Raw genomic sequence first — 27,498 nt, forward strand, 5'->3', positions numbered from 1 at the left:
GCTGCAGCTGCTGCTGCTCGTCTCCGCGCTCGGCGGCCCAGGCGCCGCGGCCCAGGGCGCCGGCTTCCCGGAGCTGTGCAGGTGGGTTTCCGAGCCGCGCGCGCTCGGCCCGGGGAGAGGGCGCTCCGGGGAGGGACCCAGGGCGGGTGGCCCCCCGTCCCAGTCCACTTCTTACTCTGCCCTCCGTGGGGGAAAGTTGGCCGCAGAGCGGAGGGGTCTCTGCGCCTGGGCGGGGGGCGCGCGGCCACGGCGCCCGAGCCCTCCGGCCCGGACCACTTGTAGATGTCACCGCTTCACGTGCGGGCAGCCGGCCGCCGGCTCATCGCTGACAGCCTGTGCGTAACCCGCGGCCGCCGGTTCCTGCGTTCCCCGCGGTGCGTCTGGGAAAGTTGGAGGCGGCAGGAACTGCAGCATCGCTTTGTTCCCACTTCCACGTTCTAGTTAAAGTTCCATGAGCGGGAGGTTTGATCGGGTCCCCAAGTTGGGAAGGATTTCCCAGCGCGTGGGAGCCCACAGTGACCTTTGAGTTGGGTGTTTTGGTTTCATTTACTGATTAGTTTCCTCCATGTGCGTTTTCTATTTTCTTTTTAAAGTCACTGAGAGCTTGTCTGCAGTCGGGGGCTGACTGCTTGCATGCTTTCTCGTTGGGGTCATAGGGGTGGCGGGCACCCTGTATTCTGACAAGATTTTACACTTCACCTCTCCGCTCCCGGCTTCCTGTCTCGTTGCTCACATGATGTCATTGTCTCCGCGGTGGATTATTCTAGCCTTTCCCTCTGGGAACCATCATTGTCCAATCGTTAGCCCCATTGAGTGCCGTTCATGGAGCTGGCCTCTTCCACTTATGCCAGTTTTCTGTCCATCCTGTCTCCGGAACACTTAAGAGGATGTAAAAGTCAAGCTTTTGTTTATTTATTTTTTTTTTCTCTAAACTTAAGTGGGAGACAGTCTGAAAACTTTGGAAAGACTGGTAAAGTCAAGCGCCTAATGATTTTGATTTCTCTGGGCCACAGCAAGTGAGTTCACAGAGAGAAAGGAAGTTGATTCAACTTTGAGCGGTAGTTTTATTTTGTGGTAAGGTTTATGAGGTTCCTAGTCTTCCCTCAATCTCAGATAGTCTTAATAACACCCTGGGGCTTAGAACTTGCCGAAATTAGTGTATCAAGGTGAATGAGACAAAGATTCCAGTAGGAGCCCTTTGAGGAAGTCCAGTTCTTGGTCCCTTTCCCTCCTTTTTTGGGGGGAAGGAGGTGGAGTCCTGGTGGTACAGTGGTTAAGCCTTGCACAGCAAACCAAAAAGCCAAGTGATTTGAACCCCAAAGCCACTCAGTGGGAGAAAGCTTGAGGTCGTTTGTCCCCTTAGAGGTTTATATTCTTTAAAACCCTATGGGGCAGCTCTACAGTGGGTTGGGTTTTTTTTTTAGGAGGATGGAAGGGAAAATTCACCACAGATAGTTTACAAACTGGTTAGCATCCCAAAGGTACATAGTTATGGAAGTAAAAGGCTCTTGAGAGAAAGAGCTGTCCACACCGCAGAGGGGGATGTCTCAGGAACAAGGTCAAGAGGACACTCACTTTTAAAGGTGGAAGTTTTGGAACCCTGGCGGATCTGACCAGAATAAACTCCACTGGATTAGTAGTGTCGAACTCTCAGATGATGATAGAAAATTGGGATTTGTTTCTCAGCACTTCAGGGCACTTAGGCCTAATAGGCAGGCCGATGCTTGTATGCTAGGAAGATGTTAGGAGTCTGCAAGTTCTAAACCCCAGGGTGCTAATAAGAAGATTTGGCATTTGCGAGAACAGCCTCATCACCCTATCACAAACTAAATCCATCCACCTCATGTCGAAGTGGGACACCACCCTTTGGTCCTGTAGCAAGTGGACCCAATACTTGATATCGTCAACTGGTTCATACCGCTCTCCCCCATGGGGGCAAATGCTAGAGGGTCCTTAATGCTGGGGTGCGATGTTGGGATTGTAAGGTCGGTTTTCTTTGGTTTTTAGGAGCCCTCATGGCACTGTGGTTAAGGCATTTGGCCGCAGACCAAAAAAGCGGGAAGGGCGAGGCAGCCTGCTTCCATAAAGATTTACAGCCGCAGACAGCCCCCGGGGCTGCTCTCCTCTATCTGACAGGGTCCTTATGAGTTGGAAGGGACTTGATGGCCCTGAGTTTGGCCTCTGCTCTAAGGATATCTTAAAATTGGTGGATTCAGTTTTTCAAAGGACACTTCAACTCAGCAGTGAATTGAGAACTGGGTTTGCACACCTTTCCCTCTCTTCGGGTTCTCTGCTCTGTGGTTGCACTCCATGACATTCCCAAAGTCCCTGCTGGGGTGGACACCAGTCTCTGCTTCAACCTCAGGGTCTGCACGTGAAGTTTCCCATCCCTTCCTTTTCTGTGTTGATCCCAACACAAAACCCACTGCCAGTAATTTAAGTCTGACTCAGGGTGACTCCCAAACTCGTAGGGACCCTCCTTTGGGTTTCCAAGGCCGTAAATCTTTATGGGAGGAGACCATAAAGATTTGTCTTTGTCCTCGGGACCATTGGCTTGAGTACTCTTTATGGCTTTTATATTTAAATTTTTTTTAAGAGAGATTGGAAATCCATGAAGTTTTCTCAGTGAAAATTGCTTCCCCCCACAAAAAAAAAAGTTTCCCAGCACGAGTGCGTCTTTGAGAAATGCACATTTGAACTGATCACTTTTTAAATCCCCGATGCCTGAGCCAACATGCCACCAAGAATCCCCGCCCCCAGCAGGATGTGTTCAACCACCTTTTTAATTCCTCCTCTCTTGCCCATTTGGCTGGAATGTAAATATCTCACCCGTCTCCACCCTCAGGACGAAAGCTAGTTAGGCCTTTACAAACGTTACTATTTGTGCAGGCTGCTCACATGGAGGCCATCCCGGTGGAGGTGAGAACCACATTCCAAGAGGCAGTTGGAAACTTGGACCGCGTTTTCCCATTGAAACCAGGCCTTGTTCACTGGTGCCTCTCAGAACTCCACTAGCCCAAACCCACGCAGCCTCACTTAGAACCCTAGTGCGAATTCTCACGTAGTGAGACACTGGGTTGCATTTCCTGGGAAACGGGGTCTCGCCCCGCTTTCAGAACCCAAGAAGGTATCTTTCATCTGTTGCCCCCCCCCCCCCACCAGGACCCAGAAGTGGGTGTCTGGACCTATTGAAAAGAGGGAGAGACTTTGGGGTGAACTTTGGCCCTGACCCTCCAGCGATAGGGGTGGTGGGCAGGGGGCATTTCCTGGTGTAATTAGTTAGTGGGGAGTTGAGGGCAGGAGGAAGCAGGCTCCGGGGTAATTTCAACAGCAGGTCTAAGGCCTTTGCAGTGGAATGGCCAGCTCTCTGGGGTGCATGTGTGCGTGGAAAGGGAGTGAGTTTCCCAAAGTGCATCTGGCCCTGAGCTGCACCTGGAGTGGGTGTTAATTCTTTGCAGAGACACAAGATGCACCTTCTTTTTAAGCATCAAGGGACTGGTACAGTGTAGGGAGCTGGTTAATCTTCACCTCGGCTCTAGGGTTTTCTTGAGAGGTGGTGTGTCACGGTGGAAACCCACTTCCTGAGGGGCTCTCCAAATGCACAGAGATCTTGGGCTGGAGGGGAAGAGCCCTTTTCATTGGGTCGGGGCAGGAACAGATGATGCCAGGGGAGGGAGAGAGGGCAGAGGTCAGCCTGGGCAAAATGCCCCGGGAATCAAGGCCATGCCTGATAGTCAGTAGCTTTCCTTACACTGTACAATTTAAAATGTGCAAAATGCCACATTACCTATGTAATAGGTGGACTTCCACCCTTTACTTCATTTTTAACAATTCACTTAATGATGGAAGTCCTAACGGGTTGGTTTGTGGCAGTCATAAAATAATGCATTGAGCTGGCCTGATAAAGTACTTAAAGTACTTCAGGCAGTTAAGTACTTTAAAATTTATACAGAACAAGTTTCTCCCAAATTGTTTGGATATAAATGCTAGAAAGTTTTTATTATATTGAGGTCAAGAGAATAATGAAGCCAGCTGGGAACTGGGATTGGTGTAGTTGCTTTTTCTAAGGAGTTTTTATTTTATTTTATTTTATTTTTTTTTTCCTCTGAGAGTTTTCCAGAGGAACAATGCTTATATGCCTAATTTGGGCCACATGTTCAACTTGGACTACATCCAATTGTGTATATGTATGTATTTCAACAAAAAATGTGTGTAGAAGCCTCTGTTAATTACATGCACATAAAACCTCATTTATTAATTTTCAGAGCAGCATCCCAACACAATTCCCAGGAAATGCCCTCAATTCTAATCTCTCATCAGTGTTTCATAGAGAAAGGAATTTTTAAAAGATGGTTGGAGAAAATGAATTTTAGTTTTCTCTTGACCTTGACAAATAAAATGTATAGAATTGGGCAGTGAGATTTCAGTGGCCAGAATTGGATTTCAGGCTCCTTAAATCCTTGTCTCAGACGTGGACTGGGGCTGGACATGCCTCTGCCCCTTTGCTGTGGGCATTTATTTTTGCCATATGGCTTTTAGAATTGTTTTGTCAAGTGCCATGGCATGGCACAGACTGCCTGGGCTGCCACAGAGTAGTAGACAATCAGTGCTCCTAGGCTGTGCTGTCTTTCCAAGCTTGGACAGGGCAGCTTTTTCTGATTGTTGGTAAAAGCTTTGTAATTCTCACCATAAAAGTCTCCAGTCTTTTTTTTTTTTTTTTTTAAATTTCAAAGAACATCTACAGAGATTTTGGAATTCCATTCATTCATTGTTGCACTTTTCTCCCCGTGTCGTCGTCCCCCCCCCCTCCTTGAAAAGCAAGAGGAAAAAAAAAAAAAGGTCTCCAGTCTTTCCTGTTAGGTTTATCCCTAGGTACTCTTTTTTTGCTCTTGATAAAGGGATATTTTAATCTGTAGCTTTTCTTGAGATTTTTTTTTTTTAACTGTTGGTTTCTGTGCTTAAGTTTTTTTGTGGTAGTTTCTTGCTAAGCTTTAATTTGTCCTGGGGGGTTGTCAGTTGGTTTACTGCCTTCTGAATTTTCCCCCATAGATTTTACTTTTATCAGCCGCAAGTAATGGCCACTTCGAGCCCATTTTCTAACGTGCTTTTTCTTATTCCTTTGAGTCTTACAGTGTTCACTAGGCTCTCTGTTACAATGTTGACAAGCAGCACTGGTGGGTCCTTTACCTTGATGGGAACACTTAACAGTGGTTCACCAGAATAAGAGGGCACTTGCACTTGCTGTGTGTTTGGGGTGGATACCTTCTATCTTGTTTGTGAAGAGGTTTGTCTTCTCTGTGATAGCCTTGTTAAATTTTATCATATGCTTTTCTGATACTCATTGGCTTGATTATTGGGGTTTCCCCCTCGTCTTTTAATCTGTTAATGATGTATTTTCTAATGTACTATCTTTATTCCTGGAATATTTCTGTTTTGTTATATTACTTTTGGGATACACTGTTGAAATCTATTGCGAATGTTTTTGAAAACAACTCAGATACAGTGAAACCTGGAAAGGTTGTAACTGTGTTAAAGGGAAACCTGTCGGAGAAGGAAGATGGAAATATCTTCCACGAATAGAAAGAGAGAAGATGCTCCTCTGTTCAAGACGGAAGACGAACTTGGGAGAAATGGAAGGACGAGGCTGCCTCGCCACGTTCCAGCAGTGGGTGTATAAAATACCCAATTGTAAGGTTTTGAAATGGATACAGCCATGTGACTATTACGTCAGCCACGTACAGACTATTCCACCACTTGCGTTTGTCCATCTTGTCCTTGCAAAATTCCCAGGCTGAGCAAATCCCATGTTGCCTCTATTAATGCAGTTTGTTCTTTTCTAGAACTTTATGAAATGTGATATGTATATGCTTCTACCACTCAGGGTAATTATTATGACATTTTTTTCATGTTAATCATGTATCAGCAATTCTTTTTTTTTAAAATTTCTGAGCCATATTAGAGTGTATGGATATACCATGTTATGTTTATCCATTTGCTTTGTTTCTGATTTTTCTGTTATTATGAATAAATAAACCTATTGTAACTATCTGTGTACAAGATTTTTGTGTGGACTTGCGCATTCTTTTATTCTTGGTAAATACATAGGGGTGGAATTCCTGAATGAAGGAGAGTTCTCTAATTTCATGAGAACGACCAAAACTGTATTCCACAGTGGTGACACCAATTTACATTCATAATCCTGAGTATGAAAGTTCCAGTTACTCCACAGCCTTTTACATACGTGGTGGTCTAACGGTGGTAGTGGGTTTGTGCAAGGTTGGTGGCTCAGGGTATCATGTTCACATACCTTGCAGAGACCAGGGTTCAATTCCTGACTAGTGCACTCCGTGCATCGCCACTGATCTTTGGTTAGTGGAGGCTGGGGTGTTGCTGCCTCAGTGGGTTCCAGCAGAATCTCCAGAATAAGACGAAAATCTGCCAGTGGCAACCCAGTGGCCCAGCAGGGGCCAGCTCGCAGCTGGTCATAGGAGTGTCAGACCACCCAGCAGCGTTTTTCCTTCCTTGTGCATGGACTTGTCATGAGTGGGGCTGACTGAAACATAGTCACCAGCAACCACAGTGGGTTTGTAGTTGAGTCACAGTGCACCTTTCCTTTGCATATCCCTGACGACTCGTGGTGTTGAGAATCTTCATGTACTCACCAGCCATTTAGACAGCATCTTATTGAAAAGTATCTGTTAAATAAAGTCTTATGTTCATTTATTAATGTGTTTAAGCCGCTGCAACATACTACCATAAATTATGTGATTTAAAATGATGAAAATGAGGCCAGAGATCTGAAATCAAGAGTACAATTCGAGTTGGTTCCTGCTGGACTCTGAGGAAGAATCTGTTCTGTGCCTTCTAGCTTCTGGTGTTTGACGGCAATCCTTGGCTTGTGGACACATCACTGCGAGTCTGTATCTTTCTTAGCATTGTTTGCTTGCCTCAGTGTGTCTGCTTAGAAGGACTCTATTGGATTTAGAATCTACTCTAACGCAGTTCCAACTCAAAGGCCTGCAGTTAGAAGCCACCAGTGACTCTGTGCGAGACAGATGGATTATCTTGTCCTGTGCAACTTAGAGACCCTGAAAACCTGCTGGACGGTCAGCTCTGAGTTATTTCAGACTTGATGACACATGACAACAATCTAGGGTGACTGTATTTTAATTTAACTCTATACTCTACCTGTAAAGAACCTATTTCTAATTAAAGTCACATTTGGTAGTTCAAGGTAGACATGAATTTGGGAAGCCAGGGGTCATTTGACAGGGCCTGTGCCCTTGTGGGCAAACTTGACCCTGCTGAGGAAAGCGGGCCACTCCAACGTCATAAAAATTTCCCTGCGTTTCCTTCTAGAAAGAAGTTTTTGAGATTTAATGTATATTTTAGCGCTGTGGTCAATTATCTGCATTAATTTTTGTTGTGAGGAAAGTGTGAAAGTTCCTTTTTTTTCTCTCATGCAAATATTGTGAATATTTTGGTAGGATTTTGAAGTTGTGTTTTTAAATAACCTTGGCTGTCATTTTCTTTGCTGTGCTGTTGGCTTCTAATACTAACTGCATGCAGTGAAACCATTTTTGTATAAGATTAATGCTCTCTGTTAAGTTGTGGTAGAACTCACTAGTAAAACGCTGTGGGCCTGGTGCCTTTGAGGAGGTGCAGTATGGCAGGGAGAGGGGTTTGGAATGTTTTCCGTTTTCTCTGTGTTTCCATCAGGGTAGCAGATCTTTGTTGGTAAAGATTTACAACCATGGAAACTGTTGAACAATTTTACTCTGTCTGTAGTGCTGCTGCAAGTCAGAATAGACTTAGTTGCTGTGGTTTGGTTTGGTTTGGTTTATATGTATGTACGTGTGAAGCCATTAGCTGATTTACTTCAGAGGCTTGGCCCCGGTGATTGTGGGCTTGGTAAGTCTAGAATCCATGGGTTCGGGGGAGGCCAGAGACTTGTGCAGGTTTCGTCCCAAGGTCAGGTGATGGAGGGAAGGGTGATGAGAACGCATTCTGCCAAATGATCTATTTATATATTGGAGGAAGAACACGCTTTAAGCAAATTTCTTTTCAACTGTTTGATTCCATTCCATGAATTTAAATTCTAGAAGGTCATTGCATTACATTGCGGAACTACAGTTACACTGGTATTTGGTCAGATCCCTGGGAACCATAGCCAAGCCCAAACTGACACAAAGAAAGGAACCATCACATTCAATTTACTTATCTGCTTAGGATTTTTACTTTGTCACGAGTCGATTTTTGTAATCTCTGTTTTCCTAGAAAATTATAATTTTGCATACTCTTCCCATTAGGCCACCAGAGCTCCCTACATACACTTTTGTACTTTTGATTTTTTAAAAGAAATTATTTCCTTAAGGGTTTCTGGACCCTCCCCCCCAAAAAAAAAATTGGAGTGAAATTCATGCACACAGTGGAATACACAGATGTTCGTGTACACACACAACACAATATAACATATGCGTGTGCTGTGTGTGTGTGTGTACACAGCGTCCCTATGGGTGACTCAATGGCACATACAAACAACAACATACTCCTATGTATGAAATGGAATGTATACATAACATGGGACATAATGTTTCAGTTAGTGTCTGGTAGACACAGTGTCTTGACTTGAGATCCCTGAGCACCCGAGCACTCCTTACAGCCTGTGAAAAGGGTTCTGTTTCTTCCCACATCGTCACCCACATTCATAATTTTCAATTTTTTGGTTTTCAGAAATCAGCCCCATCTTTGTTGGTATTGAGTAGTCTGGTTGTGGTTTTGATGTGTGTTTCCCGTGTGAACATCTCTTTATTGTGGGAGCGCCATCTGTATGTCTTCTTGGGCAGGCTTGGGACACACTCTTTAGATCTGTAGGTCAATGGCAAAGTAAGACTCTCTGGTATTTCGGTTTGTACTCTTCTGAGTCATAGTTACTGAAGGCTTGTTTGCTTTTTTTAATTTTTAAAACAATCTGATTATTTTGCTACCACGCTCTTCATGATTCCTTTTTTTTCATTATTTTTTTTTTTGCTATTTCTTGCTTCGCCCTCTTTTATTTTCCTCATTTGAGTTGAATGTGAAGAGAGCTTTAATTTTAAATCTTAGTATGTAGTTAAGTTGTGTTTGAAATCCTGTAGTTTTTCTCCTGAAAACCATTAACACTGTCGTAGATTTGACATACACAGTTTATTTTTGTCTATCAATTCTAATTATTCCAATAGCTCTACATATTTCACTTCCTGGACCCACTAATTTTTAGAATTTTTTTTTTTCCAGGCAAGTGGATTTTTGGAGTAATTTTTATGATTGTTTTCCACTGTGGTCAGTTCGTGTGGTCTGCATAATCGCAGCTTTTCTGTGGAATTCATGGACATTTCCCTTGTGGCCTCACACCTAGTCAGGTTGTGTCTGAGTGTGTTCGAATCTCAGCTTTCTTATCTGTGCTCTTGAATGTTTATCCTGACTTCTTTGTCTTGCTGTCCAGTTGTTTGCTTATGAATTCTTGGTGCCATTTACCACTGTGGACAGTGTTGTAGATCATTTTCTCTGCTGTCTCCTGACATCCCTGCTCTCCTCTTGTTTGTGTTCATGGCTCTTCCATTTCAGCGAGGTCTTCAGCCAGGCTGTACCCGGTTGCTCTTCTGCAGGGATGCAGGGATCGTCTCAGGGAGGGGGGATCTGCCCGGAAGGCTCAGCGAGAACCCTTTGCTGGGGTCCTTTGTTTCTGTCTTGTCCCACTGCTTTGTGGCCCCAGTAACGCAGGGCTCCCGAGTGTGCTCTTGGCAGTTCTCTCTCCAGTTGGACGTCACTGCTCTGCTTGTGCGGCTGTGTTGGGTCGGGTTGGAGGCACTTGTCAGCCTTGGCTCGAAAGTGTTTGGGGGGGTGGCTGGGGGATGAGCAGGGTGTGCCTGCTTAGCATGTCTCTGTGGCTTTGGGCTCTGGTGCCTTTCTGTCCTTGGGAGTGTCACATCCAAGCCCTGGTCCCAGTGGAAGCCCACTCCTAGCCCCGTGGATGGCCTTTGGCAGCGTGCAGTGTGCCCTGCCTGTGGTCCAGGGCAGGAGTCTGGGGCTATGGAGCTGGCCTGCTGGCTGATCCGCCTTTCTCCTGAGAACTCTGGGAGTTGGGTGTGTAAGCCCTAGCTTTTTAAATGTGGGCACCTCCCTTACCTGGAGGTGGCAGTGGGCAAGCTGCTGGGCACTGAGCCCTCAGTTACCCCCAGTGTGGCAGGAGGACACTGCCTGCCTTTCCCAATTTTCTGGGACACAGTTTGGGGGTGCTTGTTGCCTGTCCGGTCCGCAGTGCTGTTGGAGGTCATCGCTTTTGGTCAGTGGGTTTGTTTCTGAGAACCCTCCCCTGCACCTGGCCAAGCCTGGGGCTCCCACCTCGGCCAGAGCACACGTCATCTCTCTGACACGGGAGCCTCCACCCTTCAGAAAACATTTTGGAACCCCTGCACTGTAGGACTCTCAGAATCTGTTTTACACCCAGAGTCCTGGGAGTCTGAAGTGAGACTCGGGTCAGGACTCATTTAGTGTCAGATAACAGAAAGCAGCCGTTTAAGGAACTGAGACAAGCAGGGCTTGATCACAGGCTGGGGGTGGGGGAGCTTGAGTAGGTGCCAGGTGCCGGACGTTGGGGCCCTGGCTCCATGTGTGTGGGGTCTCTGGTTGGCTCTCCCCCAGGCTGGGGACAGGGGGGTGGTGCCACATTTCTCCTGGTGGGAAGAAAGGAGGCTCTCTTGCCTGTTGCTTGTAGTCAGGAGAACTTCAGAAATCTCCCAGGCAGCCCTTACTAGGGTCTTGGTGGTCAGAGTGGCTCCTGTCTCTCCTTAAGCTTCAGTTTTCCCCTGGAGTGGAGTAGGAAGAGGGGTGCTCCAGCCTCAGTGGCATGGGGATCCCCTCTGCAGACTGAGGGAGAGTACTAGTGAACCATGCAGACCACCTGGCCCATTTTGTAGGAGCCCTGGGGTCACTTGACACGGATGTGTTTGATCCCCTGTGTGACTGCTTCGCAGGGGGGGACCCCAACCTCTGGCTCCTGCATGAATGAAATGTGCGTTTCTCTCAGCTGGAGGCCTGCAGTGGGGATTTCCCTCCCTTTAGGAGCTGCTTTCAGGTCTCCTGGGGCAGCTGTCCTTCATTAAACACGTGGGGCAAGTTCTTGGGGGGAAAGGGGCGCATCTCCCCAGAGCTGGTTGTTTTTGGAGGTCAGGGACAGTTGCAGGGAAGAAGAGAGGCTGTGAAGGCATCGATCTGGGGGCCCTGAGGGAAGATTAATGACTGCAAACAGTGACAAGTGGGCTTTGAAATTCTGTTGCTGGTGGGAGGCCTTGGGAGAAAGTTTAGAAACTGTCTTGTTAATTAGAGCCTTTGTCCCTAAGGACTGTAAATCTTCTTCGCACATCTGTGTGTGCTGTGCTAAGATGTTGAGAACGTGGATGTGGGGACTGTTGGATTTCGCCTGTGTACAAAATGAATGTGTTGTCACCTTTGTGAGAACCAAGGAGGCCTGGTGGCCCAGTCAGTCGCTAAGGCAGTTGGTTGCTGACTGAAAGGTCGCTGGCTCGGACCTCCCAGCCAGTCCAAGGGAGAAAGGGGAGGCAGTTTGCTTCTACTTACTGATTTCTGCCTTGGAAGCCCTAAAGGGCAGTTGTCCCTTCCTCTACAGGGGCCCCTACGAGTTGAAGTGAACTTTACAGAAGTGGGGTTAGTTTTCATTTGGCTATGAGTGAGTGCCTTTACGATCACTTACACATTTAAAAACACTTTATATTTCAAACCAGTTCATCCTGGAGAGGGTTAAACCAGGCGGCTCCTTGGAGGCAAGGATTCTGAGGCTTCATCTGACATACTTTGGTCATGTTGCAAGGAGGGTCCGGTCCTTGGAGAGGGACATCATGTTTGGGAGGGTGGAGGGACAAAGCAGGAGGGGAAGACCCTCTATGAGGTGGATTGATTCAGTGACTGGGGTAATGGGGATGGGTGTGTCGGAGATAGTGAGGTTGTCAGAGGACAGAGCAGGGTTTAGGGCTGTTGTACACAGGGTCGTTATGAGTCTTAGGTGACTGGACGGCACATAACAACCACTCCTCCAATACTCCCTGCTCCTGACAGACAACAAAGCCATTGCAGTGGCCGCGCTGAAAGCACAGTTTCCTAGAAGTGACAAACATGCTTCCCCAATGAGTCACCCTCCTCGTTCCTCCGAGCGTTTCATCACCTGGTGGCTGCTTCAGGATTATGACTCACCACAAGGAAATAAAGTCATCAAAGGTCAACATACTGGTCCCCTTTCTGTCTCTTTCGGGGTGCTGTGTGTAGAGTTGGCAGTTACAGGGTCTTTCTAGGAGGTGAAGTACAGGCAGAGAGGATGAAGGGAGTGCGGACGTGAGCCAGGCCCTCTGACAGGGCAGGGCCCGTCTTGTTGGGGATCCACCTTGCACATCTGCATGGACTCTGCCAAGGAGCCTCGGAGTCTGGTGGGAGGTCTGGTAAAGGGGCCTGGTGATTGGAGTGTAGCCAGCTGCTGAGTATAGTGGGAGCTATCAGAGAAAGAACTGGATGCCCTGGCGTGTAAGTGTTTTGTGATGCCTTTGGCTTCTTAGAGAAGCTCTTGGAGGAGTTTGGGTAGCGGAGGGACAGAGGTTGAGGAGAGACCAGTAGACTGGATAAGAGAGGATACGGGGAAACCTGTAAGAGCTGGAACGCAGTGTAACTGCCTGTTTTTCTGGGCTTTGTTCATTTTCCACTTTGATATAGTGTTTCTACTTTTCTGTCGCTCTGTTAGTGGAAAACATTTTGAGTTTTTCTTCTTTGACTGATTTCCACTTTTCCTTATGGTCTGGCTTTTGAAATCCAGATTGGATCTGGGTTGTAGCACTAGATGGCGTGAAGACCGGTCAGAACTTGGGCATTTTGAAGGTATGCCTGATAGGATTTGATGATGACTGGATATGGGAAATAAGGTGATGAAAGTCAAGGTGACTCTTAGGTTTGTGGCTTGAACCACTGCAGGGAGGGAACCCTGGAAATGGAAGGTTGAGTGGCCTCTGAGGAGTCGGAGTTGGGACTTTGAAGGCCCAGTAGATGTCTAAGTGGAGAGGTACAGTGGTGGCTTGTGTGCTGTGGGCAGTCAACTGAACTAATAGGTGAGCCAACTGCGCCAGAAACTAGTAAAGGCAAGACCTTCTTGTCATTAGGGCTCGATAGGAAGAACATTGGTGGCGGGGAGACCAGGCGTGGCGCATCGGTAGTAGGCTGGGTTCACTTTAAAGGTGTTACCCTGTACCTCTCCCCTTCTTTGTACATATAAGATACCATATATGAGAATACCTTGACTCGTAAAAAAACGGCACAGAAAAAAGAGTTGATTTGCTTGCTGTGTCTGGTACCAAAATGGGCTTGAGCACAAATTGCAGGATGCTTGAAGCGCAGTGGAGGGAGGACGGGCTGACTCTGCGGTCCAGAGCCTGCTTCCTTCTTGGGAGCTTTATTGCTGTGGATGGACACCGGCCAGTTTGCTACAGATGCCATGCATTGTAGAGTAACCTCTCTGAGGAGAATGGGTCCTATCATGCCCCTGACTCTCTGCCAGAGGTTTTCGCTGCATCAGGTCCTGGCAGCTGGTGACTAGTGCAGGATCGGATGGTTCCAGAGTTGTTAAACGCGTCCCGAGAAGTTCATGGTGCCGCCAGTGTGCACGCACTTGTGTTACCCTGAGGCTCAGCTCTGTAGAGACGGCCTACGGCAAGGGTTTCCCTTCTCTCCCATCGCCCTCCCCGTGTCTTCTTTGCCATACTCATCTTCTAGCATTCCGTGCTGTCATGTGACACTCCTCTGGGCTCCTTACTTTTTTTTTAAAAAAAAGTCTTTAAATATTTTTTTAAAGTACTTTGGATCATCTGTGTCTTCACCTAGATGAAAGCGTAACTAACTCATGGTCTACACTGACTATCTCATTTTCCCCTCCCAGGGATCTTGCCGGGTAGCTCAGTTTTGTAGATGAGGAAGCTGTGGCTCAGAGAGATAGCACTTGGTCCGCGTGGCAGCAGAGTGGGGATGCAGGGATTCAGACCCAGGCCTGCGGCGTTGAGCCACGGTCCTTTCCACTGGTGCACAGGACGTTTCGGAGGGAAGGTTGCCATTTTCTTTATTTATTTCAGAGTAACTCTGCTGTACATCTTGATGCTGTTTTGAAAAACCATTGTCTCCCCATCCCCACCCTCATCCTGTTGCCCACTTCTGCTGCCTTTGGCCCTTAGACCGACCTAGATGTTGTATTTGAAAGCTTTGCTTCCAGCCTTGACCTCTCTATCCAACTGTCAGCTTCCTGCATCCAAACCCTGCCTAACTGTTAATGGAAACCAAAGGAAAGAAAAAATTTATGACTAGTGCTTTCTTGTTCCACCTCCGCCCCCCCCCTCCCCAACCCCAGCCCTGTATCTTTATACACAGCTTTGTGGGTTTGTTAAAATAGGAAGTGAATTACTTCCTATATATGCTCTGGCCATGCTGTGTCAAACTCATGTGTTCTTTCTGCCTTCAGATTAGATCATTAAGGCCAAATCAGATTTTTCTCTTTTAGTGTCCACAGTAGAAAGTTGTTGACAACAGTGCTTACATTATGAACCTGACATTCTGCAAAGATCCATCCTAGAAGTCTTGCCTTTTCCTTTCTCTGCCCTCCTTCTTCCTGCTTCTCCCCTCCCCTCCTCTCCCCCTTCTTAATTTAGGATACTGTTCCAGATTTTTGAAGGTCAGTGGACGGGATGTGTGAGCTGGGGCAGTCGTGAGCCAAATGATTTCTTGAATATCCTGTTAGAGCACTTGGATGCGTGCCGAAAGTTGGGAAATCTTTTTTTTGGATGTACAGGTTGGAAAGACTTCGCATTGCCAATGTCCCTGAAGTTTTAGATTTCTCGCTCACTCCAGAAGAATCTCTAGCCAGTGACTGTGCATTGTATATTGCTCTATTCATTTGGTTCCTGCAGCACCGCCTAAATTATCGATTCAGACGTATTTATTAATTTTATTACCTAGTGCACCTTGTCTCTGTCCTTCTTTATATACTGATAATTGTAGGCTAGTAATACAATGCTTAATAGCTGAAGGACGGTTAATGCAAGATGGAAAGCTTATAGAGAATCGGGGAACTAAGCGATTTCAGAACGGGAGGGATAGATGACCGTAAGTGAGAGGACAGAATTGTGGCTAACAGTCCCATTTTATGTTGGAGGCAAGGGATGGATTAGATTTTCTTTTCCCTGTGGGCATGCCTTAAATTTTATCATTGAAGGTTATACACTTTAGATGCCAGCTCTTTTAACAATGTTGCAAAGTATTGCAATGTTATACATATTTAGAAAAGGCAGAAGAAAACTTTGACGTGATCGCAGTAATAGATCAGTGTGAAATAGTTTTAAAATATTGTGCAGTAAGAAATGCAAACATGGAAAAAAATTTGTTCATTTATAGCCAGAGGGATTTTTTTTTAAAAGAACTTTGTTTTCTTTGTGGTAGAAAGGGACAGCTTTCCCAGCGCTGGCCCGGCCTCTGTCTTCATTGGGGCCAGTGTTCTAAACTATAGGCAGCTGTGTTGGCCAGTTAAATGGACATAGTTTACAACTTGCCACTTTAACTCTGCTGTTTGTTCTTCACCACCACTCGATTGGTCTAGTCTTGAGCAGAGCGGGTTTTGAATGTGGCATTTGTTGGAGTGGTGTTGGCCACGGAGAACCGCCTTCCTGTCTCTAGGTCGGTTGACAGTATATGACTTGTGTACTTCCCTCTGCTTGGGATTCTGCCAACATCTTTCAGGATATTATGAAATTTAAACCAAATGAGGTTAAAATGGAACCTCTGTGCTGCTGAGCGGATGCAGCCCTGACTACAGTATTCCAAGAACGTTGCAGTCGAAGCCATGCAATTTAGAGTCAGGAGGAAAATAGACTTCAACCTCCTTTAACTAAGGAAAGACGCTCGGCCTGTAAGCTTGGCTTACACGGTTATCTGGGGTTAGGGTCTGTTTGAGCCAGAATGACATTTAAAAACCCATGTTCTCTTAGTCATTTGCTTTGAATGTCACTTCTGCCCCTCTTCCTGTTTCTTGCACGATCTGATGGTTTGGGTATAGAAAGTTTCAGAATTACAGATGACAGTTACTTGCTGTCTTGGTGGAGATTTTCCAGTGGCAGCGCTGTACTGAGTCCAGTAGTTATTTCAAAGGAGAGTGTGAATCTGATGAGAAAAGCAAATAAAGACATACTTCTCTTAATGGACCCCGAAGCCCAGTTTAGCTACAGAGAGCAGGAGGCAGTGCAATCAATGGGAGATAGCAGACTGATATTATTTCCATAGAAACCAGTTGGGTGCAGGGAGAGAAGCTGCATACAGGGCTGCCTTTGGCATTTCACACTGTGCAAGAGAAAAACAGGACTAGAGTGGGACTAAAGGGTGACAGAAGCTTAAAACTTGAGGAAGAGCTTGGTCCAGGGGGAAAAAAAACAGGTATCGACCACCATGTCAAGGTGCCACCTACATGTGAAAAAAGGTCTCCACTCTTTCTTCTGGGCAATCATCATGTGCTTTCAATCAATCTGGAAGGTCCGCCTAGATGAAGTAGTAATGCAGGCAAATGGTAAAAATATTTCTACAATGTCTGTTGTTACATGGAACAGTGAAGGGATGACTTTTAACATTCCCATTTTGTTACAATGTTATTAAAGAATTTTACTCTATGATATGTTAGGAACTTGGAAATCTCTATGCTCTATGGAAGCCATTAATGATATTTATTGTGACACAACTTAAACTCTGAAATTCTGTGGAATGCTTTGTCAGTCTCAGGATTGTAAGTGAAAGCAAATTATTTTCTGAAATAAAACTAAATTTTAAACTGGGACAGACAGGAGGCAGTTTAGATTAGTGGTTGACATTAGCTCTCAGAGTTCAGACTGTCCTGGTCTTCTCCTGATGGTGTCACTACTGTGCGGTGAAGGACGGGGTGGTACTGAGATGTATTATTACTCCATTGACTCTGTTTCATTTGCAGCCCATCAGTAAATGTCCTACCCTGCCGGCCGTTAGACACCTGAGAGGACCGCTGACCCTCAGAGGGACAGTGTGATTGAGGACTCGTGACCCCGAAGATAGCAGGGTTCTGCTGCGAGTAGTACTGGGCTTCTAGAGCCCAGGCAGCAGAGGGGAGCTCCCGTGGCGTACACAGATACTTCGAGTTCGTTGGGCAGTATGGACTAGGGTGGGTTTTGTTGGTTTTGTTTTAAAGAGTAGGAGAGAGGATGCCTGTTAACTGTTTAACATTGTGTGAAAAAATGAGGTTAGAATGGCATGGTTTTGTCCGCTTTTTTAAATTTACGAAGCCAAGGTTCTTTGACAGATTGTTTTGTGTTTAGAAGAGCACTTCTAACCTGGATTAGGCTTCCTGTTTGGAGGAAGGCCTTGGGACATTGCATTTCCTCCTGTTCTCTTTTTGTTTCCCCCTTCCATCTTCCTCTGAATGTCCCCCGCCCCTTTTTTGGTGTCTTTATGGCCAATTTTACATCATACATCAATTTTACATTACATCATAGAGTGTAACAGAACCACAGGACCAAAACCCCTAAACCAACTAAGAGGAAATAAAGCTACCATTTGTCTTTCTTAGCTATCTTGTTATAGTAGTTAATGAAAAACAAATATATTTTAAACAATATTTCTTTTTTCAGTCAAAACTACTTTTCCACAAAACTTGCAGGTATTTTCTTGGTAAAATTAGGATTTTAATATTGTTGTTGTTATTTGCCATCGAGTTGCTTGTGACTCATAGCGACCCTATGTACAACAGTCCTAAACTGTTCTCTCCTGTGCCAGTCGCACTGTCTCTGACACTCCCATCCCGATTACCCCAGTCACTGAATTAATCCACCTCATAGAGGGTCTTCCTCTCCTGCGCTGTCCCTCCACCCTCCCAAGCATGATGTCCCTCTCCAAGGACTGGTCCCTCCTTACAACATGACCAAAGTATGTCAGATGAAGCCTCACAATCCTTACCTCCAAGGAACAGCCCGGTTTAACCCTCTCCAGGATGAATCTGTTTGTTTTCTTGGCAGTCCATGGTACATTCAGTACTCTTCTCCAGCACCACAGCTCAAAGGCATCAATTCTCCTTCTATCCTCCCTAGTCATTGTCCAACTCTCTGATGCATAACAAGTGATTGCAAAGACCATAGCCTGTATCAGACGCACCTTAGTCTCCAGAGAGACATCATTGCTCTTCAGAACTTTGGAAAAGTCCCTGACAGCAGACTTTCCCATGGCAATACGTCTTTTAATTTCCTGGCCAGGAGTGTTGACTGTGGAGCCAAGCAAACTAAAGCTGTGAACAATCTCAGTCTCTTCACCATCCATCCTGATGTGGCCAATTGGTCCAGTGGCGAGAATCCTGAGTTGCTATAATCAAGGATACTTTAGGCAGAATATTAAATGATCCAGGAAGTATTAAAAGAAGATGGGAAGACTATACTGAGTCACTGTATCAAAAAGAATTGGCAGACACAGAAGAATTTAATGAAACAACATATGAGCAAGAGCCTATGGTGGTGAAGGAAGAAGTTCATGCTGCTTTGAAGGAAATGCAAAAAATAAGGCCCCAGGAATAGATGGTATACCAATTGACATATTTCCGCTAAGAGATGCTGCCCTCGATGTGCCCACCAAGTTGTGCCAAGAAATCTGGAGAACAACCAGTATATTTCTTCCCATCCCGAAGAAGGGTGACCCAACAGAGTGTGGGAACTATACAACAATACCATTCATTTCACATGCAAGCAAGATTCTACTGAAGATTATTCAAAAACGACTGGAACTGCATATCAGCAGAGAACTGCCAGAAGTCCAGGCTGGGTTTAGAAGAGGTCGTGGTACTAGGGATATTGTAGCTGATGTTAGATGGATCTTAGCTGAAAGCAGGGAATACCAGAGGAATGTCTATCTGTGTTTCATTGACTATGCAAAGGCATTTGACTGTGTGGATCTTAACAAACTGTGGCTGACTCTGAGAAGAATGGGAATCCCAGAACATTTGGTCATGCTAATGCGGAACCTATACTTGGACCAAGAGGCAGTAGTCAGAGCAAGGAAACACTGCATGATTCAAAATTATGAAGGGCGTGCTCCAGGGATGTGTCCTGTCTCCATACCTTTTCAATCTTTATGCAGAACAGATTATCCGAGAGGCTGGGCTCTATGAGGAGAAATGTGAGGTCAGGATTGGTGGAAGAGCTATAAACAATCTGCGTTATGCAGATGACACAACCCTGCTTGCTGAAACTGAGGAGGACCTGAAGCACTTGCTGCAGAGGGTCAAGGACTGCAGCCTTCAATATGGATTGAAGCTCGATGTCAAGAAGACATTCCCACCGCTGGACCAATTGGCAGCATCAGGATGGATGGTGAAGAGATTGAGATTTTAATATTACAGTTTGGTTTTCTCTCTGAGGTATGTGGATCCTACTTTCTCCTGTCAGTATAAGGCCTCACTGGTGTGTAAGCCCCTCAAATGTGGTGATGAATGCAGATTTTCTGTTTCCTGACTGGAAGTCTCACTTGCGTGGCTGCTTGTAGTTTTGACTGCACGTGCATAAATAGATAATGTTCTAGTAGACCTGTCGTCACTTTGAGGACTAAGGTGCATCTAATTTAGGCCATGGTCTTTCTCATCACTTGCTATGTATGCATCTGCAAGCTGGACAATGAATAAGGATGATAGAAGAATTGATACCTTTGGGCTGTGGTTTTGGAGAAGAGCACTGAACATCCTATGGACAGCCAAAAGAACAAACCAATACGTCTCGGAGAGGATGTGGCCAGAGTGCTCTTTGGAGGCAAAGATGAGAAAGCTTCACCTCACATACTTTGGGCATGTTGCAAGGAGGGGCTGTTCCATGGAGAGGGACATGATGCTCGGAAAGGTTGAGGGTCAACGAAGGAGAGCAAGACCCTTGACCAGGTAGATTGACACAGTGACTGCCGCAGTGGGCTCTAATGTGTCAGCAGGGTGAAGATGGCACAGGGTAGGACAGGGTTCAGGTCTGTTGTTCTTGGGGTTGTTATGGGTCGTTCTTGACTCGATGGCACCTAACAACAATGACAGATCTATTTTCAGGCAAAGTTCCTTATTCTTCAATGATCTCAGTAAATGTTATTTAACCTGTAGTGCTTTGTGTCAGGAGAGACCAGTCCCTGGAGAAGGGTATCCATCATGTTGGATAAGGTAGAAGTGGGTGAAGAACAGGAAGTCCTTCAGCGAGATAGACTGCACCAGTGGACTCAAGCCTTCTCAGTTATGAGGATGGCCCAGGCCCAGGCAGTGTCCAGCTCTGTGCCCGCTGGGGTAACTGTGAGTCAAAAAGAACCTAATGGTACCACACAGTAACAATGCCCACAAAATGCTTTTCTTACTTTTGAAAACATTTTCTCGCTCTGTAATGCAATTATGATGCCTTTAAACTTTAACATTAATTTCATTTTAAAAACAATCTCAGCCCCTGGCCATTTTGGTGGCCTCACCTTTACTTTGGCAAAGAATCTAGGATTACCCTGTTGCAGAGAGGCAATTTTATTAAAAATTGCCATCAGAGACCCACACTCTATGTGACTTCCAAGTTTATTGCGAAGTAGCCGTTTAAAAGTATTTGCTACTGGAGTATGTTGTTGTGTTCCATCAAGTCGGAACCAACCCATAGCTGACCCTCCAGTGGGTTTTCAGAGGCAGTTAATGGCTCTGGAGGAAACTGCTCGTTCTCCTGTGGAGCAGCTGGTGGCTTCGAACCACGTTCCTTTGGGATTGCAGCGCAGCTTCTTGCCAGTAGGCAAAGATAATAATTTATCTAACCAAGCTGTATACCAGAGTGCATAATTGCTAGAGAATGCTACATAGTGTTCAGAGAGATTATTTAAATGGAATGACTTGTTGAGCTCCTAATTATATGATCCATGAGGCAGGGTGGTTGTTGTTTTTTTAAAACAGTGTCTTTTAAAATCAGAATGTTTTCAGCTACCGACAACCTGCAGATGTGAGGTTTCCTCTACTTTTTTTTGTTTGTTTGTTTGGTTTCCCTCTTCCTTTTTTGTGATGTAGTTAAGCCCAGTGGGGATTTTCTTGACACTGCTAATACTCATGTTGGTGTCTTTAATTACCATGACTGCGGTGGGAGCTCTGGTAGCCAAGTGGTAAGGAGTTGGGCTGCAGACCCAAAGGCACACAGTTTGAACCCTCCAGGGCTTCCTTGGGAGAAAGATGGGCAGCCTCTGCGTGCGCAGTTTACTGTGTCAGTGGATCAACCAAATGTTGGTCTCAGCTCAGTGACATATAACATGACTTTGCTATTCTCTGTTTTGCCATATATCTGGTCTTCAAGCCACTGAAAGAGAGACAGTGGATTTTGAGATAGAGGTCTCTTTTACCTCAGGTGCTGCACCTTGGGCTGCCTGGGGAAAGATTACCCTGTGGGGTTACTAATCCACTCCCTTGGGGATAAGAGCCACCACTTAAGTACTTCTATAATATTTGCCTTTCCTATTCCCATGAGCAAATGGCCAGGAGGGACCAGTCCCTGGAGAAGGACGTCATGCTCGGAAGGGTGGAGGGACAGCGCAAGAGAGGAAGACCCTTGATGACATGAGACGGATTGATTCAGTGACTGGGGCATTGGGGGTAGGTGTGTCGGAGTCAGTGACACTGGCTCAGGACAGGGAAGGGTTCAGAGCACATAGGGTCGCTCGCTATGAATTGCAGGTGACTTGATGGCACCTAACAACACAACAACAACACTCGTGCCAATTATAATTTTGGTGTATTTTGAGGAAGTAAATATAAAATGAGAATAAAGAAATAGAATTTAATAGAGCAACACTTTTTAAGAACACGAATTTCCAGATAATCAGGAAAAACAGCCCTCATTGTACGCTTTTTCATTTTTTTTCTGCTTCCCAAACTACTTCATGTGAGTATGACTTCTGTAAAAACAGCTACTGACTTGTTTTTAATAAAAATGTGACATGTGGATACTGTGTGTATTTCTTTAGAGATGATTTCTACCACTTCATTAATTTGAAAATGATAATTTTACTTACCTTTGTCATAGAGGTAGGGTTGGAAAATATTTCATTGAAGCTACTGTTAAGATTTTAAATTGGATGTTGGGTCAACCTAAATCAGGGCTCCTGAGTAAGAGACTAGCATTATTCCTTAAGGAGCCTTAATGAGTATAAAAAAGGTCTTATTGCTAATCTGTAAATGTAAATACCAGCTTAAAAATGAAGGAAAACAGTCGGCTTGGCCGCCTCTAGTGTGAGACCAGGAGAACTAGACGGAGCATGACTCCCAGTGCCACAACTCTAAGGGTCACAATAGCAAATCCTGGTCAGATTGGGAGGAAAACGTAGAACAAAATGAAAAGTCATTTAAAAGACCAGATTTACTGGTCTGATAGGATTGGGGGAACCCCTGAGGCGGTGGCCGGAGATAGTCTTCAGAGTTAGAACTAAACCCACACCTGGAGACAGTCAAAAGGGAAGAATAACACCTGTGAGAACAGGCTTCTCCGAACACACGCAACTAGAAGGGATTAAAAGGGCAAGATTTGCTCAAAAGTAGAATTCAGAAGGTGGGAACGCTGACTCAGTGAAAATGGAGACTCCAGGACGCAAACAGGGAGAGTGAAAATCCTGAGGGGATTAGAACTATTGTCATCAAACAGTCAATTTGACCTGCATAAATTGTTGAATGGGAAACAAATTTACTCTGTAAACTTTCACCTAAGCCACACTGGCCACATGCCCGCCACACACCCACATGAGATTAAGGGAAAATTCTTGGATTTTCAGTGGTCTTCCTTTGCTTCAAGTGTAACATCCCAACTGCTTCTTCTATCTGCAAGGCCAGACCCTCCTGATCTCTGTGACCTCCTCTCTGCTCTGCTCTTCTGACCTACCCCGCCCCGTTACCTTTCTTTCCTGTTAGTATGCAGAGTATATTCTTACCTCTGGACATTTGCAATGGTTTATCCTCTGCTTGGAATAAACTCCCCTGTCCATCTGCACCTAAATTGTTCATCTTGTTGTTGTTGTTTTCTGTCCTTTAAGTCTTATTGCAGTGTAATCTCAGGAGTTTTCCTTGTCTAAAGTTGCTCATTTCTGTCACATTAGACCATTTCATTTTCTTCAGAGTACATATTAATATGTGGAATTATCCTGTGTGCCTTTTGCATATTTATTTTTCAGTGGCAGATACATATTCCCAAAGAGCTGGCTTGTTTTGTCTGTTTTTAAAATTGCTGTTCTTTCCAGGGCTTGCTATAGTTAAGGATTTGACTAATTAAACAAATGAATAAGGGGAAATAAAGACTTTGTTACAGGAAACAGGACTTTGGTAACTCTCCCTGAGCTGGTGGGAGGGACTTGGGTTCCTTTCTTATGACTCTCAGGTCTCATCAGTGAAGAAGCTCAGGTCATTCGTAACTGCTTTGGAGCCTGACCTGAGCTCAAGGCTGGACACATAACATCTATACCAGCTTGTTTGTCAGGTCTGTGGCTGGCAGAACCTTCGGTGGGGGGAGGGAAGCACTCTGCCACCCTTCCTGACAACTCACATGTGCTTACCTAGCTGGACTTCCTGGAAGGAGGATTTGATCAGGTCTCAGACTGGGTTTAGGGGAACACTTAGGTCACTGTCTGCCAGCAGAGCTGTTTTGGCTCCTCTATTACTGGACAGAACTATAGGAAACAACTTCTAGGCAGGCTGCGGGGTGGGGGGCGCTGCTGGGAGTTTTCAGTCAATGCCCAGTGCATTGAGTTGTGGGAATTAGACTTACCACTTTTCCAAGGGAGTGCTTTCTATCCTCAAGAAGGTACTACTTTGATTAGATGGAGTCCTGATATCAGGGTTGGGGAGTGTTTTTAGTCCTAGGAACCTTGACGTGACATGCCCAGGGTCTAAGCTAGCCTTTAAGTAGGTCTGGCTTAAGCAATTCTGATGTTTTATGTATTTTCCCTTCCTCCCAGAAATGCCGTGATGTTAATGATGTATTTTGCAAGAAACTTTTTAGTTCCCCTCCTTTTGTTTCTTCAACTGCTTCATTTACAAAATGGACACAGAACATTCCTCCAAGGAGGAGTATATATTGAATAGAATTCTTTTGACAGAATAGAAAGACCAATTCTTTGTCCCAAGTCTAGTGGCAGTTAATTAACAATTACTAGATTACTCTGCAAGAGATATAAATAGGTAATGAGTCAGTGCATGTCAGATGCTTGATGTAGTAAATCACCCTCACATAAATTTTGCCTGGTCTGACTCATATAGTTGTCTTATATACACAGCTTTCTTCGGTCAATTCATGAGTGAACTGCATTTCAGTGCGACCAGAAAGTTAGTACACTGTCTTATCACCTGTTGTCATGATTAGGTTCCAAAGAACAGGTAATTCGGTGAAAGTCAGCTTTATGTGAAAATAGACGATGACCACATCAGATGACATTAGACGGAGGATGAGGACTGCAACGTTACAGTTTCCACGTGACATCGTTACATACTGTGGAACCACTTGCGATCTTGACACAGAACTTGAGTCCTCACTGCCAGTGTTGCTCTTGCCTCACATCTTAGTGTCACTGCTATGTGTACATTGTTACCGTGAAAACGAATCGTCTCTCAACTCACATTGCCATCGAGTCAGAAATGATTCCTAGCTGACCCTTTAGTGAGTTTTCAGAGGCTGTTCTCACAAAGGAGGAGATTGCCTCTCTTTCTCGTGTGGAGTAGCTGGTAGATTCAAAATACCTGCTTTTGGGTTGGCAGTGCAGCTCCATACGCACTAGACCACCAGAGTCCTCCAGACGAGAATTAGGTGGTATCTTCCCCTATTGTTAAATGCAAAATACTAACTGATGAGATAGTTGATAAGTGAGAAGGTGTACTGTCATGTTAAACATAGTTCTAATCACTTATTATTAAGGGAGCTCTGGTGACTTAGTGGCAAGAAGCATAGTTTTTTAAATTTTCTTATGACCATATAATTAAATTGGGTATTTAAGATGTCTGATTTGAGTTCCTGAAGGAACGCGGTTCAAATCCACCAGCTGCCCCACGGGAGTAGGATGGACGGTCTCCTCCTTAGTGATTAACTGCCTCTGAAAACCCACCAGAGGGTCAGCTTTGGGTCACTTCCGACTCGACAGTACACAACAATAACAACTTATTATTAAATTAATGGTAGAATTATAGTGGGTTTTGATGATGATGATGATTATAATCCCGAGGTGACTTTTGAACAGATATAACCAGCGTGAGATTCTAGCTAGTGGTTTCTATTAAATATAACATACTTTAACTTCAATATTTTGGCGGATGAAACTGTCTCCTAGTTTGTGGTATGTTTAAGCACATGTGGCAGGAGTATAAAACTGGAAAGCTTCATTATTTACACATCATTAATGGTGACAAATTGTTTTTCTTCCTTTCTAGCTATACGTGGGAAGCTGTTGATACTAAAAATCACATACTTTATAAAATAAATGTGTGTGGAAATGTGGCTGTTCCTGAATGTGGGCCATCGAGTGCTATTTGTATGCACAACTTGAAGACAAAGAGCTATCATTCAGTGGGTAAGTAAATCTGCCTTTAAATTATGATATGGAAAATGTGCCAATATTCTAAAAAATTACATATGCTATTATGTGTAAGAGTCTCTACATAATAGAGTATGTATATATTTCTGTGTTGTGTCTTGTTTTTGTTAGTAGCTGTTGAGTTGATTCTGACTCATAGTGGCCCATTGTGTACAGAGTATGGGTCTTCCACACAGTTTTCAAGTGACCTTTTTTGGAAACAGACTGCATGACTTATCTTCCAGAGTGCCTTTGGTTATATTTGAAATGTCACCCTGTAGCTGGTAGTCATCCGTAACCATTTGTGCCACTCAGACACTATATTCTATGTATGTTGACACTTACATATTTTATAAGTTAAAAGCAGTAATGCTTAACATGAGATTAAATAAGGTTCTAGCCTTCTAAGCAGTCATTAAGAATCACATGAGTGTTGGTATAGAAATGTTTCCTAATTGGCTTTCCCTTCCATAGATGTTGTTTTCAAGCATCTCATTTCTTGTTCACTTACCTTTTATAATAGATGTTATTATTTACTCCTACTTCACAAATGAAAGTACTGAAAAAAACAAATGAAATTATTGAAGCACAAAATAAGTCAGCCGTTTGCCAGAGATGATGTGACCAGGAACCCAGGAACAGGATTAAAGTGCTGATGGTGGCCCCACTCCAGTGTCTGTGTCTCATCCACCCGCTGAGTTCTGTGCATCATAGAGGCATAGCAGTCAGTTTTAGAAACAAAGTGGCAACCATAATGGGAAATTGAAACCCACAGTTCTGAGAGAACCTCTGAGAAATAACTTCTTAGGAGTTTTCTAGAAAGGAAAGGAAAAAAAGTGAACTTTAAAAATTACCACAAAAACTGGAACTCCCAGTAGAGCAGAGGAAGAGAGGAGTTAGTGTAGACATAGAGTCAAATACATATGGAAATGATGTCTAAGAAAAATTTTATGTAATTAAGCATTATTAATCTAATAATAAACAGAGCTCTAATAATAAACACTCCTCCTGTTTATCAGATACAAAGATTATAGGTAAGTTAAAATTTAAACATAAAAGGACAATAAAACATTGGAAAAGTTTTCGGTAAAATATAGTGTGGGAGGAAACTTTCTTAGGAAACTTGGAATCTCTAAAGGAAAATATAGATATATCTGACTATAAATTTTCATAACAAGAAAACATATTAAAGACAAATGATATATGTTAGACTGAGGGGAAGGATTCCGCTGAAGTGCAGATGTACTAGTAGAGTAAAAGTGACTCTTAAAAATTGATAAGAAAAAAATATTGGTAAGACAGACAGATAACCATGGAGCAAAATGGAAAACTTAAGAACAAACGATATACAAAAGGAATACACAAAAGAAATCCAGATGGTCAGTATTACTTGGTAAGCCATGGGTATAAATGCCCATCATATCAGTCATGATGAAATCTCATTTTCCCTTATCAAATTGGCATAAATTTAAAATAGTTAAAACTTATTATGCTGGCAGAGGAACCTGGCACCAGGTGCACTAATATACTGCTTGCTGGAGGAAGGTTGTTGACAGTTGTTGGTGCGAGTTTTATAGTTTAGAAAAGACTATTAAAACTTAGGTTTAAATGATATTAAGTACCTCAAAATGATGAAAGTGGTAGGTTTTTTTTCCCCTTAGGCAAATAATATTATCTATATGACCCCAACAGGTTTTACTAATCCTTTTTATGGGGCTTTTATTTTTTTATTAAATTTTATTAGTTTTAATGAACCTTTACAGAGATTTTGGGTTTTCATTCATTCATTGTTGCACTGTTTTCTCCACCCTCATCCCCAGTTCGTTCTTCTCC

At 44.4% G+C, this 27,498-nt stretch overlaps 1 protein-coding gene across 1 annotated transcript in view; it reads left to right on the forward strand.

Moving 5' to 3' along the window:
- Window positions 1-282: 282 nt before the first annotated feature.
- The window catches only part of IGF2R (insulin-like growth factor 2 receptor), a 105,513-nt gene continuing 78,297 nt past the window's right edge, over window positions 283-27,498 (forward strand). Inside the window, exons 1-2 of the mRNA XM_006882819.1 lie at window positions 283-374; window positions 25,523-25,662. Of these exons, the coding sequence (XP_006882881.1) occupies window positions 283-374; window positions 25,523-25,662 (232 nt within the window). The remainder of the gene's footprint in view (window positions 375-25,522; window positions 25,663-27,498) is intronic.

The sequence above is a fragment of the Elephantulus edwardii genome, unplaced genomic scaffold (genome assembly GCF_000299155.1).
Source record: "Elephantulus edwardii isolate Elephantulus edwardi_28Jun2011 unplaced genomic scaffold, EleEdw1.0 scaffold00024, whole genome shotgun sequence".
Taxonomy (NCBI): domain Eukaryota; kingdom Metazoa; phylum Chordata; class Mammalia; order Macroscelidea; family Macroscelididae; genus Elephantulus; species Elephantulus edwardii.